Source organism: Fundulus heteroclitus, chromosome 6, assembly GCF_011125445.2.
Source record: "Fundulus heteroclitus isolate FHET01 chromosome 6, MU-UCD_Fhet_4.1, whole genome shotgun sequence".
Lineage (NCBI taxonomy): Eukaryota > Metazoa > Chordata > Actinopteri > Cyprinodontiformes > Fundulidae > Fundulus > Fundulus heteroclitus.
Genome location: NC_046366.1, coordinates 6,786,338 through 6,804,314, shown reverse-complemented (window position 1 = coordinate 6,804,314; position 17,977 = coordinate 6,786,338). Strand labels below are relative to the sequence as shown.

The window sequence follows — 17,977 nt, the reverse complement described above, 5'->3', positions numbered from 1 at the left end:
TTTTTTTTTTTTTTTTTTTTTTTTTTTTTCCCCCCCGACCCTCTGGCCTTCCCTCACTGGGCGGGAAAACGGAGCGGAGCAGTCAGTGCTGTTCCCGGTGTTTCTAACGGTTTCCAGCTCTAACCTGACTTGTTCTGGATCAAAACCAGCGTCCATAGGTCTACTCTAATAACTCCTAACATCCCGCTAGCTTAGTGGGTAAACGCTGTGTTTAAGTATATTTGATCTTGTTCGGCATCCCGTTAGCTAATCTAACGGTCGGAAGTGACTGGGCTACGGTTGGACAGGAATGAGGAAAATGGCGTCTGGCAAAATGTGCGTTAGAGGAAGCAAAGAGGAAACGGCAGAGGTTTGGAGACAACAAAATATCTTAAAGCTAACACCGAAATGTTTTCAGTGACTAATGTTTGACGTTTTCTTTTATGTTGACGTCACTAGCTTGTCCAGGTGAATATCAGAACACCAGCTTGTATATTAGCTTTCAGTAGAGAAAGTGGTGTATTTCAAACATTTCTCTTTATAAAAGTGTGATGATTGTGGTATCCACACCTAACCTAAACCCATAATGCAGTTGCTCAGAAAACCAGTGAACATTTTAATCCAGACACGTCAGCTCACTGAAAGTGTCCGTGTGCTGTGCGGTTCATGAACGCAACACTTTAGGATGAATTAATACAGGATGGGAGGGGTCTGGTGTGTCCTCTTGTTCTGGACAAGCCTCCAGAGGTTCTCTGGGGTTCTGGTCAGGCCTGCCTGCTGGGCTACCGAGCAGTTACCACCAGGGTATTGGTACCTTTGGCAGTGTGGGCTGGTACCAAATCCTGCTGGAAAATAGAATCAATATATATATATATAGTGTGCGATTTGCAAAAAAAAAAAAAAAAAACAGGGGGGATCATTTCAAAAGTTTTAATGAATAAAAGTTTTTATTAATAATGGTTAGCTAGCTAGATCCAGTCGGTTAGAGACTATTGTTTTTAAACTTGCGCCATCTACTGTCGGGAGTGGGTAGTTTACTTTAACCGCTTTGAGCAGAAAACGTAATAATACTCTTTAAAAAACAAAAAAATACATTTACAAATGCGAAGGACACAAGACATGTATTAATATAAATTTTGAAAAATCCAAAATATTACTTATTTATATAAGGGGGGAGGAATGTATCCCCCCAGGGATAAAACATGAATGACCAGAGGGAGCGACATCAGTCAGCAGCATGAAGTGTTCTGAGATGTCCTGGTAGACGACGGCTGAATTGACGGTGTACTTGAACCTAGTGCACACCAGAACCAGCAGATGACCTGGCGGCCCGACCCATCCCTGACCGTGGAAACTTCTCTCTGGACTTGCGGCAGCGTGGACCCTGAGCCTCCCGCTCTCCGTCCAGATCCCAGGACCTTGATTGAAAACTAAAATGTAAATGTTACTTTCACATCAAAATGATTTAGGACCTCTGAGCAACAGTGCAGTTGTTTTCCATCTCTGGACCGTGTCCCCTGAGTACAGCTGCAGCCCGCGCCGTGTGTGCGGGCTCTTCAAGGTAGTGAGTTAGTTGGTAAAAAAGGAAGAAAAACATCTTTGTAGTTGCATATTCCAACAAACTAGGTCGTCTGCATTCAGCCCATCCCTTCAGGAGCATGGGGCAGCTTTTATAGTGGCAGTCTGCAGGGTCAGAACCAGGTACTGACAGCCTTCTCAGAGTGCACCGCTTTAGCCCCTGGGCCACCACTACCCCTTAAATAAAGCTGATTTATATAGCAGCTTTGACAGCTAGGAGTCCCAACATGCTCCAGAAAGAGAACATAAACATTAAAACATGATTCAAAAGGCAAATTAAAGTATAAAGAACAGACTTGACCGCTCAGGTCCACACGATAGTCGACCATAACACGGCCGTAGCAGAACATTCCCCTAACTAAGTTTTCATAGAAAAATTATTTAGAGTTTCTCATAAACCGCATCCCATGATCATCAGAGTTAACATAAACTCCTGAAGTGCATCAATCTGTAATTTCTGGTTTTCACTTTAGGAACCGGACCAGTGGTACACACGAATTTTTCTGCTAATCCTATTTTATCCCTTTTTTTCCCCCTTTTTCTTTAAAGTGGACCGGATTATTCATCAATGACCTACGGACCAAGCAGGAGTCTCTGGTCTTTGTGAAGAGGATGATGGCTGTGGCCGTCTCCTCCATCACCTACCTGCGGGGCATCTTTCCAGAGTACGCCTACAGGTCCAGGTACCTGGAAGGTGAGCGCAGCATCCGCAGCAGCATCCGCAGCAGCACCTGCCGTGGTGTACGGCACGTTAGAAAAAAATCAAACGGCGCAGGAATGCTTTAGGATGTCGGACCCTGACGTCTTCTTTTCCCTCTCTCTTGCCGTTTGGCTAGATTTGTGCATCAAGGTTTTGCGGGAGAACAGCAACACCCCTGGCGCCAACAAAGTGGTGAAATGGTAAATATGTCGTTTCTGCGCCTGAGACTAGAAGGAAGTGGGCTTTGTCCACAGCAGACCCCCCGCCCCGCCTCACACACGGTGCTTAACGCTGCTTCTGTCCTTGCCTGTGGTTGATCTAGGATGATGGGCTGCTTCGACGCGTTAGAGAAGCAGTATGTAAGTCAGATCCATCCTTCAGCTAACTTTGAAACTTAAACCGGCCACCTGTTGTGCCATTTTGACCAATCCTACGCCCCCTCTGCTCCGTGTCGTCCCGTTACAGCTCCAGATTATATCCATCGGGGTGAGTGCTTCTTGTTTGCTGAGGCGGTGTTTGGATCTGAGGGGACGGTCCGTGTGAAACTTGTTCATGATTTCAGCTTTTTTTTTTTTTTTGGCGTCTAGGTTTACACGGATCCGGAGGACCGTAATGTAAGTTGTATAAAGAAGTGCGGAATATCCTTTTTGTTTTCCAGCAGTGATGTCAGTAATGTGAAGTCTGCTTTGTAATTTTTATTGTTTCGCCCGCAGTGCATCATTGAGTCCTACCAGTTTAACTTCAGATACGCCGAGAAGGGCCCAGAAATGGACGTACTCAGGTGTGGACGGACGTCCTCCTTCTGTGGTAAATTTACAGCCCCTGCCTGTGAGCGCTGCCGTCGGTAGATGGCTGACGAGAACTTTGTGGAACCCCAGGAACGATGAAATGGAGATGCAGGTGACCCTGGAGGACACCAAGAGGGCGTCAGTGCTGCTCATCAGGAAGCTCTTCCTGCTGCTGCAGAACCTGGATGTCCTCCCCAGCGACGTCCACCTCACCATGAAGCTCTACTACTACGATGACGGTAAGACAAACTCCTCAGCACGACTAACACCTGCTGCAGGAAGACAGAAACACCCAGCTTCATAACGGATCCGCTGCCTGTGGCACCGGAGCCACAATGGCTCTGAACAAGTTTGGCAACTTTTTACATCTAGATAATAACAAATGCAGGTTTTATCTTTCTTTTTCTTGGAACTTTTGCTTTGAATTTCCACAACAGACTGACATCTAAACTACCAGCAATATTTCCACGGGTCTGTTTTCCGTTTCATTAGGCTGGAAACTGTGTTTGTGTTTTAACTTCTTTCTTTTTTACTAAAATACCAACGATCCATAGAAGATGTACCCTAAGGTGACCAGATTTCTAAAATCAAATCTGGGGACATTTCTTGCTCGTGGATAAAAATCAATACATCTAATCAAGATGAAATTAGGAAACGGGGACAGTAATGGTTTCATTTATTTTTACATGTTTATTAATATTTAAACAATAAAAATCAAGTGTAAAAGACAGGAATGTGCCTCTCCAGACCTTTAGTGCATCCTAAGATTAATAAAATCAATAAATAGTGTTATTAATAGAAACTAGAACTGTGTCTCTGGGTTGGGGCAAAGTGGTGGGAGTGGGAGTGGAGGGGTCAAGGGTCGTTAGCAGGGCTTTTCAATTTTGTGGGGCTCAAAGAGCTCTGCCACCCCCTAAGGGGAAAGTGACATGAGGAAAAGAAAAACCAGTAAATACAAACATTTAGCCTGTGGCTGTCTGTGGAGACAGAGTCCCCCAAATTTCAAAAAAATGCAACAAATACTCATTCTGTTCACGTCTACATACCAATGAGAAATAGGTTTTTCTGCGCTAACATCAAAAAGTAGTAGTCAAGCCCGCTGGTAAAGGATGATATATGTTTCTTACTGTCAACTGACCACATAAGGGTTCTGTGCATCACAAAGCAGATTAATTTCTCCCATAATGAGCTATAAGCACATAGAGCACATAGTGCATAGAGCCTGTTTGGGACAAGACATTGTCCAATGGATTGTGGTGATGTGAGGTAAAACAAAGGCACAGATTTGGAAAACCCCTTGACATGAATGCAAGTGATTGTGTGTATAGTGCAGCATGAGCATAAACTTACATAAAGTGTGTATAACTACATTATGTGTATGTGTATGGTAGTAGCTGATGTGTGAGTATATTGTTTGCTCCTATAAGGTGAGTTAACTCCGGTCAGTGAGTCAGCTGACATGAGATCATCTCTGGTTTCTTCAAGGCGTTCTGTGTCTGAAGAGCCATCAGCCACGGTATCCAAAGGTCTGGATAAAATAAGAGGAGAAGAGGATATATTATGTGCAGAACTGAAATTTTTAAAACACAAGAAAAAACAACAACTAAACTGCCTCTTTATTGTGCCACAGCTAGGGAAGTGCAGTGAAACTCATGTTCAGTGCAGAGACTCAGAAAGAGGTTATATCCTCAGACAATTGGGCTTCTCAGCTCAAACCTGAGTATATCATGTCAGAGCTTTATCACTTGAACTTTATTAATACTCTAAGTAAATATTTCTCCCTTCTCGTCAATCATTCTTTACATCAATATTCCTATTTTCCTCCACTCTCATTTAATCTCCTTACTGTCTTCCTATTCTCTTCCTTTCACCTCTTGTATCAATCTTACATTATTCTAAAACAGAGACATTATATATTTAAAATCACTTCCAAAAACATTAGATTGTACAACATGAAAATGTCCAATTATTATTATTATTATTATTTCCTCTGATTAAATACAAAAAATGCTAATTACCACAATACTAGGAGATACAAGCAAAAACAACATAATAAATGAACCTTAAACAGGCAGTTATCTCTTCCTCCATTATTCTCAGATCATGTAAATATTTTCTCATTCAGTTTTCCTGTTACTGACTCCTATTTTTTCATGAGGAACTTTCATAAATCCAAACTGAGCAGTAGAAAAGGTAAACCTAAGCCTGGAAGTTTATGCTCATAAATCAGCAAACCAACTTGTAATAACTCTACTAATAACTAACTATCTGAAATATAAAGTAAAGGTCACCAATCAGTTCTAAAACATCTTTAGAGGAACCCTTGTTGATCCCTGGAGAACCAGAGTACCAGATTAGCGCCTTACAAGGAGTTTTCAATTATTCTGTTACATTTTATCTGAGTGTCTTTTACTCATGTGAGCAGCAACTCGTGGTCTTGTCTTACGTTTTATTGATTATTTTTTAACCTGAAAAAAAAAAAAAACATTTCTCACAGGATCAGCTTGATCCAAATAAAATGAATCGATTAACACACTTACCATAACACAGCAGCTCCCCATCAGTTGCCACCAGTTGACGACTTTTCACTTCTTCTTCTTCTTCTGTTTTAAAAGTGGTGCGCTTGTCTTCTTCTTCTTCCTCTTCGTGTTTTAATGGCATCTGACATCCAAAAGGATCATTACCGCCATCTAGTGGTGCGCTCTGTTCCTCGTCTTTATATTATCAGCAGCGCAACCAGCTACCGCAACACATTTTCCCCCTCGGTAAAATCGGGGACATTTCCGGGGACAGCTTTAGCCGGGGACAGGTGGTCCAAAACGGGGACAGTCCCCGGAAAACGGGGACGTCTGGTCACCCTAATGTACCCATCCTCTTTTTCTAAATGTTCTTTTTTATTTTAAAACCAAAACATAGAAATAAAATCACTGATGTCATTTTTCTAAATGTCCTGTAACATTTGTGGCTCCAAACGAGTTTTATGTAGCTGGTCTGAGGGTGAAAATGGCCCTAAAGGTAGCAGACCCCCAACCTAAATGCTGTGAAAAATCATGGTGAAAATGATCCTGCACAGAAAATGTTGGAAGTTTATTTGTTTTAAAGGTGTCTCTTGTAGATGAGACACTCAAGTCTCAAAGGACTAAGCTGTATAAGTAAAGGATTAATAAAAAAAATCCCAATCTTTGTAAGGATGTATTGTTGCTGAGCAGCTTTTAGCGGGTCTCCTCGGGTATTTGGCCGATTTCTCTTCCGCGATGAGTTTATCTTTAGCCCCTTCCACGGATTCTTCATCAGTCAAGTCGGGACTCCTGACTGATGAAGAAACATGCTGGGAAAACTAAGAGGTCACTTCAAAGCTAAATCTGCCAGGGGTATTATTAAATGTGAAATGTGCTGAACACAAGTTGGCAAAACCCCCCAAAATTAGTAAACTGTGTTTAGAAAAATGCAGATTTGTGTTTTTTCCTCTTAAAGCAGTGAAAGCGATAAAATACTGCTTACTGTGAAAAATGACAGGCGTGACACGACAATAGTTTGGGGAAACAAAGAAGAACTCTTGTTTTTCTGCTTTTGCCTAAACAGAATAGTGGTAAACGATTTCTGTCTAAAACTGACTTACACTGTAACGCCACATCTTTGTCACATTCCTCAGGGTCTAAACTCTTCTCCCTCCATCGCCTCTAGGAATTAAGGAGGAATATTTCCACTGAAGCCTTTATTCCTGCTCATTGTGGCAGGTCCTACTCTGATAGTGCTCGCTAAGAGTTTCTTCTCATGTTTATTAGGCTGGTTTTACTAGATTTGAAACAAAAAAACAAACAACAACAGAGAATTGTCTTCTTTCCTAAAGGTATGCTCTTCTCTAGTGGACTGTATGTCAGCTCTTCATTTCTGCTACTCAGACCAGACCAAATCCAGGGCCGCTCACTGACGATGACGCTGCATTTGTCTCGTCTCTCTCAGTCACGCCAGCAGACTACCAGCCGCCAGGCTTCCAGGAAGGGGTCTGCGACCGGCTGTGGTTCCAAGGGATGCCGGTGCACTTCAAAGTGGGCCAGGTGCACACGAGCTACCACTCGCTGAAGGTCCGCGTGTCTGTGGAAGAAGGCCAGGTGAAGAAGCTGCAGGAAGGAAACTACATGAAGGAGCCTAAGCAGGCTTCCCCAGAGAGAGAAGGGAGCAAGGTGGGTCCAGACAGGAGGCCGCGGTACGGCCTGCAGCCTCACTCTGAGCCAGCCCTGCATGCATCCTCTACTTCCTGTCATCTGTCATAAGACCAGGCCAACCTTCCTGGTTCAGTTCCCCTCATGTTCCCTTTGCTGTTCTCACAGAATCCTCCAGAGAGGAAAAAAACTGAAGAAGACCTCCCCTCTGAGGATGGTAGGTCTATGTCTCCATCTAAACATAAAAAAAAGCTTCATTGAAGTGTTTTTAAAGTGTACCAACTTTACTTCAAACAGAGTCTGCGCAGTTCAAGAAACCCAGAAGACCTCTGGTAAAGGTACACAATCATACGTACAAGTTGCAGAAGCTAAATCTAACGCGCACGATTCAGAATGAAGGGTGAGAAATCAACGCTTGTCCTTTCTGTCCGGCAGAAAAAGGCTGCTCCCAAATCTGCGGCGAGGAAGAGGAGGAGAATGTAGGGAGAGCCAGGAGGCCAGCGGGGCAGGGCGGGTCAGCGGGGCGGGGCCGGTTCCATGGTGCTGTTTGCTGACGCCGTTCAGGTTCTGGGTCACACAGGCTGCTGTGTGCTGACGACACAAAGCACGAGGCAAACGCTGCCGCCACTTCCCAAGGAGCAGTCTGAAGGACGTTTTATTACACAAAGTTACAAATGTGTTGTTCTGATTACTTTCAAATAAAAAGGCAGGTTTACAGAAATGAAGCTTGATTATTAAAAACACTTGTTTTGTTCCAAGTCTCTTAATTATGCCTTTCCTAAGCTGCTGTGGCAAACATGTCATTGCTGAAGGAGGGTCTATAACTCCATGATGGCCGTCATTGAAGGCTCGTTTCTCCGGACCTCTGGGGTGATCGTGTAATCTTTGGCCCACGGCAGGTTGGGTCCGCGCCGTCTCCTTCAGCCTCTGGCTCAGGGCTGCTGCTACAACGTGCTGAGGTCGGCTGGCCTAAAAGAGGCTGTCCACGTCTCCCATCTCCACAAACACGGTCTTCATTTGGGAGTAGAACTCGATGGTCACCTGGCCGTTCTCCCGCCCTATGCCTGGTGGATGGAAGGACAGGAAATGCACTTCCATCGATTAGGGAGTAATCTTAGGACATTTCTGGAAAGATCTATACGTTAAGTTTACTATCTGTCACATTACAATCACAAACTTCAGTTATTTTGTTTGAGATTTTATGTGATAGACCAACAAAGTGAAAATAAAATAGCTGGCTTTCTTATTTTGCATAAAAACCTTTAAACTGGTGTGTGTGCATTTGAAAATCCTTTGTTGATATTAATAGGTAAAGTGCTTTATTTGTCAAACATACAAGGTACAAACAACCAGATTTTGTAGATCAGATGGAGGGTTAGCCTGTGCCGCTGTAAAAAGCTGCTAGACATAAGAGACATGAAGCTGTAACTGCACTGAAAGATGGTTTTAGAAAGTATTTGCTGAATACAGATACCATATTTCACAGCTTTTGTAAAAAGCATGGAAAATATTCTCTCTTCCCTCTACCTTTATGCTTTACTTTGTGTTGGTCTATCACATCAAATGAGTGGTCGTAATGCAGTGGTTCTCAAATGTTTGACATTTTCAGCCCCCCCCCCCCCAAACAAGCTGTCATTCTGAGGATTACCCAGAATCCCTTTAAGAATGTATAACATAACTATGGCATCATTTCTAACATATAACAACGGTTTCTAACTTTGGACCCTTTTTAACTATATATTAACAATATAAAGAGCTTTTAGCTTGTCTTGTACCTGCAGTAGACTTTTAACTAACTATGAACCTGGCTAAAATAACTGCAAGCAATTAATATCAAAGACAAGCTTTAGTTACATTATCTTGTACTTTTTAGAGGTTTAATAACAGTTTTAATCATACCACTGACTGCAGGTACAGACCAGACAGCAGGGGGTGCTGTTGTCACATTTACAAGGCCTGTAATTTCAGGACAAAAAAAAAAAAAAAAAAAAGGGGCAAGGCTGTACATGCCACTCCACCCCCACCGCCCTCTAGGGGGCGCACGCCACTATTTGAGAAGCACTGTTTTAATGTGACAAAATATGAAGACGTTCTGGCAATCAGCATGCTACTGAGATTTAAAAAAAGTCTCCCTCCATGTTTTTCTTCAGATCATTAATCTGTTTATATTTGTTCTTAAGGCTAAACAGGTGACAGTGGCTGCCAGGAAAGCTTCAATATTACTGAGGACGTTCGGCCCCTGGTCCCTATGAGAGCGCTCAGACTGTACCCGACATTTTGAAGCCTCCGAAAGGAACCTCCACAGGAGTGATGTTGTAGTTGTTGATGAAGCAGGAACCAGCCTTGAGCTGCTCCACCACACGGTGGGCTCGCGTCACGTCCCTGGACACAAAATAGTACATCGGTAGAACAAAATATTCTTTATTTACATGTCCTAAATGAAATTTACAGAAACCTAAGCAATGACTATGCAAGGTACGCTTTTCCCTAGCCAGTTTTCCAGAGAGGTAAGTCATGCTTTTAAAAATGCTTCAGTCGAATAATTGTTTTACAAATCACACAACAACCTTGTAAAGACGCCTGCAGCCAGGCCCATTGTAGTGTTGTTGGCTCTCTGCAGAACCTCCTGTTCGGTTTCAAACGCCAGCACAGACATGACGGGACCAAAGATCTCCTCTTTCACACAGGTCATCTCATCTGTGCAGTCACCTGGGCAGAGGTCAAGGGGAGGATGAGAACAACCGAGAGCTTTTAATGTGTTTATACGATCTAGACAATTGTAATAACTAAAACCCACTTTTCATGACACTGCAGTTCAAGCTTTAAACCCATATAAAGGGACCATTTTCTGAATGCAGTTTGATTCTGCTTTGATTCAGCTCTGCTTTATTGTGCTTTTGGCGCCCCCTGCTGGGCCTTCTGGTTGAAAGCGATGTGGTTTGGTTGTTTCCCACACCATGTTTTATATGTTTTAAATTCATTAGGGAAACTATGTTGGGATAAAAAGTCTCACCTAGCACACATGGAGTCATGTAGTATCCACCGCTGAGTTTGGGGTCTGACGGGACAAAAGGTTCTCCTCCACACAACACCTTGGCTCCCTAACAGCAGCATCATCATCATCATGCATATCAGACTCTAATACACAGGTGGCAAAGGCATGTTTTAAGCAACGTACCTCTTTTTTTGCTTGTTCAACAAAGGATAAGACCTTGTGTAGATGCGGCCCACTGACCAGCGCCCCCATTCTGGTGCTCTCTAGCAGCGGGTCTCCGATTGGAATCGCCTGCGTTTTTTTAACCACGGCCTGAACAAACTCGGGCAGAATTTCCTTCTGCACATACACCCTGGTGCCATTACTGCAGACCTGCAAACCAAGCGCATTTACTAAGCAAATGGGTTCCAAAGCAACAATGAGGTATAAATAAAAAGCATGAATTTACTGTGCAGTCTCCAAATCAGGATTCTCTACCTGTCCTTGAGACAGGAAGTTGGCCATGAGCGCTCCTCTCACAGCGTTCTCCAGATCGCTGTCCTTAAATATGATGAGGGGAGATTTCCCCCCCAGCTCCAAAGTCACCGGTTTTACCCCCTTCGATGCCATCTCCATGATCTGAAAGTCAATGTCAGAGTACAGAATACCCATCATTCCTCCGTTTATAGAAATTTGACTATTTATGCTGTTTGTCATTAGAAATAGTGAGTTAGGACACAGACCTTCTGTCCTGTGGGAACGCTTCCTGTGAAGGACACCTTAGCGACATCAGGGTGGTGACACAGTAAGCTGCCAGTTTCCTGGCCCCCCTGCACCACGTTGAACAGCCCCTCTGGAGCTCCAGCCTTTGCATAGATCTCAGCCAGCAACACCGCCGTCACCGGTGTGACCGGTGACGGCTTGAACACCATGGAGTTGCCTGTTTTGGAGGACAAGAAGCAATAACAAGTGAAGCCTGAATCGCTTTACTTATCTAACCAGAGATAGCCCATTTTATCAAGAACACGGTGTAACTCCAACCGTTTTGCTTTAGTATGTAAAGTGCCATTAAACGTTGTGTGTCGGTGAACAGACAAATCACCTGGTGACTGGAACCCATGTTAGCCTGACGTTTGACCCGCTGGTCAGAGTAACATTTGTTCCATGAAAACAACACACCCCAAAGCTCTTGACTTAACATCACTCATTGTTGTGCCAGTTTATCCTTAACAAGAACTAGCTCAAAATCTAGTTCACTTCAATTAGTTCATTGAACATTGTATAGGCCATGACGTTGTTAACAATTTAGCCTATGGATTATGCCGTCGCCCAGCATTCATGTTATTCTGTTGCCTTTCTTAATGGAAACAGGCGTTTATAATGGCTGGATTCCTTAAACAGGTGCTTTCGTTCCATCAACAGAAGAAAACCCAAAACTTTGACTGAAAAACGCTCCATTTCTATGTTTGTGACTACGGTCCTTAACACTATTACCACCATCGTGTGAACACAGATGGGATTTGGCATTAGTCTTTTTTTTTTGTTTGCTGAAAACCTGAACTAATAGCGAACAGCTGTCAAATACATAGAGTTGAATAAAAGAAAAAAAATCACTCTTTTCACATTTTTGATAAAAACCAAAGCATCTAAATAAATTCAGGGTGTCTTTATGTTATTTTCTTTATAACAGACAATTAATTTGCTCTTTATTAAAAGCACAAAAAGACCCTCTATATAACCTAATCACTGGAGGATTGGAGCTTTAGCTGATGTCCTGACATATGAAGCGAAGCTCAAGGTATGGAGGAACTATAGTCTCATTAGAATCAGAATTTAAAGTCGGCACCAAACATTTCACCTGTGAAAATTCACCTGCAAAAAATGTGTTGGGCAGAGGTGAGTGTCTTAAGTTAGCTGGTTAGTGGCTAATTGTTAAGGGACTGATGCCCCAAACATCCACAACTAACAATTATTTTAATAATCGATTAATCTGTCGATTATTTTCTACAATTAATCCACAAATTGGACAAAAAAAAAAAAAGTTTCATTTCCACTTCAAATGTTCTACTTAGGATAAAAAAGGACTGACAGAGTTAATAAGCTCACAAAAAAAAAATCAAGTTGCTACTTAAATGATCTGTTACAATAATATTAGGTAATAAATAATTTTGTTTCAAATAAAGAAGTTTATGTTGATGAGACTGTCAAAGACTTAATAGTCAATGTTGTCTACATGAACAGCGATTTAACAACAAAGGTGAAGCTGTAAACCTGGGGTCAAATGCAGTTGGGTTGAACCTCACCCGGATTCTAGTGCATCTAGGTAAATATTTGGGCGTCGGCTTTATTCTTCATTCTTCTTGAATGCTTTTCTAAAAATGTATTACATTTCTTAATGAGAAACCGGATTCTGCTAAAATTGGTATGGGCAGGTCAAAGCATTTCAAAAGGTCTGACATTGGAAATTGGCCACAAAAGTCCTATGAGTGCATCTCTACATTTAACACAGCAACAACAGCTACAATTTGCCAGAACATGGTAAGAACTCAGAACTAAACTTTTTATTGTATTAACTGTGCAGAATTTGTCATTAATTTGGAGCAGAAGGTCTTCAGAGCTTCAGAAAAGCCCCCTACCACAGGCCAGGGCGGGAGCAGACTTCCATGCAGCTATCTGAAAGGGGTAGTTCCAGGCACCGATGCCAACACACACTCCAAGAGGCTCCCTGCGGGTGTAGGCAAAGGACCCCCCCGGCAGCTGAACATGCTGGCCTTGGCAGAAAGGAAAAATAGAACCATATTATGATGGTATGCATAGAAGTCAGAATGAGATTTGACAGTACATTTATTCAAACATTGTCAAGCAATATACCAACTGTCTATTTATCCAGAAATCTCATTTGTAAAGATAGCTTCTCTTAATTCATAACTGAATCACAGTTTCAAATCTTGCACATCTGTGTTGTCTAACCGCCGCTTTTAAAAAGAGTTCCTTAATAAAATGTGCATACTTCACTAAAACAATGTGCAAACCACTTTGAATGTGCAAAATATTTTATTCAATGGCAAAATAAATAAATAACAATTTTGGAATACATTTCTCCATATCGTACACCAAAATGTCAGATTTACAAGCACAAAATATGGATGACTAAGATTTGAGCCCATACAAACATTCTCAATATGAATCCTCCAAGTTAATCTCTCATCCAATCAAATTCCACCTAATTTTACACTGCTTGAATTTTCTGTCCCTAAATTTCCAAATGCTTCACTGGAATCACCTTTATTGTATCAAAATATCATGCATTTAGTTTTGTTAATGGATCCTTTAAAACCCAGTCATTAGCCCATCCAGTCACATCGCCTTTCTTATATCGCCTAAATCTACTCTGATGACACACAAAGTTTTCATTTTTAAGTAACTCTGTTGGACGCCGTCTTGATTTCCCATAACCTCTTGTTTTTAGTTCTATTCCTCGTCTCACCGAGTCGCTGTTATTCCTCTTTGAAAAATGTTATTGTTGTTATTTCTTAGGTACAGCCTGTGATGAAGCACAGCATGCGGCTCCTCGGGAAGCCATTCCATTCATCAACATCTTTGTCGCCATCTACGTCAGAGCACACTAGTTCTAAAACCTGTTTGCTTTTATCCAATTAGACGCTGGAGAGGTTTTGATTGGTTTCTGAGCAATCGAACGGGTATGCACACAGTTTTCTGTTATTTTGTCCTATTTGTTGTCTGCTTCACAAAACAAAATACAATCTTCAAAGTTGTAGACACAGAGCAAACTCTCAAATCCAGTCCATCTTAATTGCCGGTTTGAGGCAGCAAGACGAGAAAAATGCCAAGGGGGGGAAATACTACCACCCTGAAGCACCTGGAGCCTGCAGCTGAAAATCACCAGCACAGCATGCAGCAGTCAGCTCCATGCTTCATAGTGCTGGAAGGTGCTCTGTGTATACTAAACTGTTTTGGATTCGCATAAGAAGAACGGTTGTAAAAGCTTCTGATGAAAACGGTTAGATTTGCAGATCTTCTTTCACATGTTTGCTAAACATCCCAGAAGTCTTTCTGGTGAAGTTTAGTGTGTGTCTTCCAATGAAAACAGGAGCCGCCTTTCTCTAAACCTGATGAGTTTATCCTATCTTACGACTTAAGGTTGGCTGTCAAAGAGAACCTATGATCTTTAAGGCCTTCTCAGAGCAACTTCTTTATTTATTTTTTGGTGGGCTTGCGTATTGTCCGGTATGTTATGGCCGTAACTGTATCGGTTTGAGTCTTTGCAAATGTATTTAAGGATGAGATAGTCAGAGATGTTCTTTAATAATTTTTCTAACCTAAATTTCTCCATTATTTTGTCCCTGCCTCCTTTTACCTTCATTGAACCTTGTGTCAACCGATGTTGCTGATCTTTGAACTTTTCCTAACAGTTTTAAATACCCTTTACATTACTGTACTGTGGCCCATTACATGAACTTTCCGAAACATTTATTTTAGAAAGCATGTAGTAAACTGTTTTTCAAATCCAGGAAAATGCCTCCTCTCTGACATAGAAGGTATCCCTGGATCAGTACTTTTATGCCCTTTTGTTAGATAGGAAACTTTCTGACCAATCTGTCTGGATGATTTGATTGAATTTGACTTAGTAAAGTGCCTTGAGATGACATGTGTTGTGAATTGGCGCTATATAAATCAAATGAAATAGAATTAGTGTATATGCAGTTTGTACCAACCTGCGAGGGTGCTGGCCAGTCCTGCGTAGTATTCTATACACAGCCTAGCAGAGTCCACATCTAGACGGGCCTCCGTGATGGACTTCCCGTTGTTGACCACCTCCATTTCAGCGATCTCCTCTCTCCTGCTCTGTGCAAGTAACCCAAGGTAAATGCTTTAAACTGCTCCGCGGTAGAAACGGCTGGACGATCAAAACTTTTAAACACCTCTATCAAATGAGCAGCTTCTATCATGATCCTTGCCCTCTCCATCCCCGACATTTTGCTCCAGGGGCCAAAAGCCGACTTAGCTGCCTCCACAGCCTGATCAACCTCCTCCCCACCGCACGGCTCCAAATGACACAAGACTCGGCCTGCAAGTTGAAACAAGCAATAGGCCCATCAAAAAAAATAAACTACTGGAATATAAATACAAGGAAATGTTTTCTATGTATTCAGTGATGATTAAATTCAAGTCATTCTTTAATAAGGACACATTTCCTTGCAAAAGTATTTATTTTTTTGGGGGTATGTCTTTATGCAAGTCTCCCCTCTGCACATCCACAAGCTGAGGATCTTTGCTTTTATTTGTGAAGTAGCTCAAGTTAGAACTGCAATTTATTTATTTATATATATATATATATATATATATATATATATATATATATATATATATATATATATATATATATATATATGGATTAAAAAAATTTATCTCAGATTTTATCATACCAAATCTGATTAAATCGATTTTTTTCCTCCTTTTTGTTTCATAAAAAGAAATTAAAGAAATGATTTTAAAACCTTGCTTTTACGTCAAGCATTCCGTCAGGGAGTTGACCTGAATTCAAAGTGCAACTAAAAACAAGCTGTGAAACATGCTTGTAAAACAAGATGGCAGCCGTGCCATTATAAACAATGAAAATATAACAAAACATTTGCTGCTAGTGGTATTACACATTGAGCTAAGAACAGGCTTCACTGCACTTGTGAACATCAAACTAAGTTAAAAAAAAAGTAAATAAGTAAATGAAGTACCTCGTATTATGGTAAAAAAAGTTTCCACTTAACAATATTTTACCAATACATTTGCCTAAACATATATCCAGCATCACATGCAGTCTCTTCATGGAAACCCAATGAGTGTATTGGCAAAATAAAATCCAGATTTTCCAAAAATGAAATCTTAAAGAATTGTAAATTCAAATTAATCGATTAAATCGATTTATCGCCCAGCCCTAATATATAGCATGAGGTAACTGTCCTTTCACATTTACGGTAATAATGCAGTAGGCTACTTTCTCTTGGGCTTCTAGCATAAAAGCATAACAAAATGCGTTGTTGGATGTTTAAACGGCACAAAGTTGGAAACATACAGGGAAAATACTTTTGCAAGATAAAAGCGACCAATCATGCCTGAATGTCAAGTTGCAAACTGGCTTTGCTTAGGATGAGGTCACCAGACGGTCATCTTCACACAGCAAGGAAGGACCAAAGTCCAGTTGGCGTGACTTACCCGTGGCTGGTTCGTAAACGCTTTCCTTGTCGCGGCTTGCTTTGCTTGTCCTTCTCCGTCCAGCCCAGAAGTTCAGCGGGACGGTGATGCTCGCAGAACCCGACGACAAGCACCTCACGCCGGCGCATGAAGTGGGAGCGGTAGCGGGCCGCCACGAGAGCGCCAGGAGTCTCAGGAGCATATTTGCACCGTCCTTTTTACCCCAAACTTTAAACGGTGGCTGCAAAAATACAAAACATCACACGTAAAGACACGCCATGAAACAAGTGTATCTCAAACGCGAACATTTCCTCGACATGTAATCGTTGCTGTCCTTGACGAGAGCCTTAGCTCTTTAATGGACTTACACACGGGAAAATTCACATGAAATAGCGCAGTAAAGATATTCTAGAGCTCCTGACGTTTCACCAGTTGTGCAGCGGTCCAACGAGGGGCGGAGCAAACTGACGTTGCTCAACAGCGACCAGTAGACGCATGCAGACGTAAATACTGCGTGAGCGCGCGGGCTCCTACGACGCCATATTGTGAATGGCGAGTACACAAGTACAGATTAGTACACCTATCGAGAAACGGCCATGATATACTAGTTAGAATAGCATTGCTTCCTATGACAGTGAAAATAAATAAACTGCAGAGCATATATAACATAAAAGAATAGAAAGAGCAACGTTTCATGTCTGTGTTTTTAAATGATACAATGAATAAAATAGCCTATGTCTATGAAAATAATAAATGAAGGCGTTCCATTTCCACAAATTGCACCTTTTCATAGCATAAAGCTGTTGAAACCAGTATCTACAGTAGGGAACAATGCAACCGGAAGTGTGTTACGGTCACAAAAAAAAAAGTCAGAATTCTGACCTAATTCTCAAACTTTTTTTTCTCAGAATCCTGGCTCATTTTTCCTTTGGCCCTAATAATATTCCATAATTATCACTTCCAGCAGCAAATAGACAATAAAATGAGGAGAAAGAAGCTAGTGCACACCAAGAAGTCCCCATTTAGTACCACAGTATGTGTGGGATGTGTCTGTATCTGCACGTGTGTGGTTTAAAACATGCTGGGCCAGATTTTAGGAAGGGCTTACAGGGGCTCCATGTTTTCCAGGGGCCCTAATATTGTGCTTTAAGTAAGATTAGTAAATCCACATCAGGTGAAGTGTTTTAAATAGCACATATCCAACAACTTGTGCTGCACAAAGTGCTTTCCAAACAAATCAAATGTAATTTACAGGAGTAAACATTGTGTAGGTATGGTACAAAAATTGATTGTGTCCCAGGGGATGACATCCTTCTACATCCAGCCCTGGAAAAATCCACTGGAAAAGAAAAGTTATAAAGGTGCAGCAACTGGATGTCAAGCAACTGGTCCTAAATATGTCCAATGACAGGAGTTTCATTATTTCAGGCAAGTCTCTCTGAGAAGTAACTAAAAAGAAAAAAAAAAAGAAAAAAATACAGGGCAAACTATCCTTGCAAACAGAAAAAAACCCTTATAATCTCCCAAAATGAGTATGATCAGTAAATAATAACTTAACTCTGGGCTTCCATCATACATTTTAACC

General features: G+C 41.6%; 2 protein-coding genes across 2 annotated transcripts; one reads left to right on the top strand and one right to left on the bottom strand.

The window, feature by feature from the left end:
* The first annotated feature begins 56 nt into the window (after nucleotides 1-56).
* On the top strand, nucleotides 57-7,929 carry zte38 (zebrafish testis-expressed 38). Its single transcript, XM_036137946.1, has 12 exons — nucleotides 57-349; nucleotides 2,107-2,251; nucleotides 2,394-2,457; nucleotides 2,580-2,616; nucleotides 2,723-2,743; nucleotides 2,845-2,871; nucleotides 2,971-3,038; nucleotides 3,136-3,284; nucleotides 7,009-7,229; nucleotides 7,377-7,425; nucleotides 7,506-7,546; nucleotides 7,644-7,929. Exons 1-12 carry the CDS (start codon nucleotides 290-292, stop codon nucleotides 7,689-7,691), a joined length of 930 nt encoding a protein of 309 aa, XP_035993839.1. The 5' UTR covers nucleotides 57-289; the 3' UTR covers nucleotides 7,692-7,929.
* Nucleotides 7,848-16,862, bottom strand: aldh9a1b (aldehyde dehydrogenase 9 family, member A1b). The gene is made up of 12 exons (XM_012861005.3): nucleotides 16,761-16,862; nucleotides 16,414-16,633; nucleotides 15,126-15,271; nucleotides 14,919-15,048; nucleotides 12,819-12,953; nucleotides 10,926-11,122; nucleotides 10,681-10,821; nucleotides 10,387-10,575; nucleotides 10,222-10,309; nucleotides 9,776-9,917; nucleotides 9,478-9,590; nucleotides 7,848-8,272 (listed from the first exon to the last, which is right to left on the bottom strand). The coding sequence occupies exons 2-12, from the start codon at nucleotides 16,592-16,594 to the stop codon at nucleotides 8,178-8,180; spliced, it is 1,557 nt and encodes a 518-aa protein (XP_012716459.3). The 5' UTR covers nucleotides 16,595-16,633; nucleotides 16,761-16,862; the 3' UTR covers nucleotides 7,848-8,177.
* Nucleotides 16,863-17,977: the final 1,115 nt, after the last annotated feature.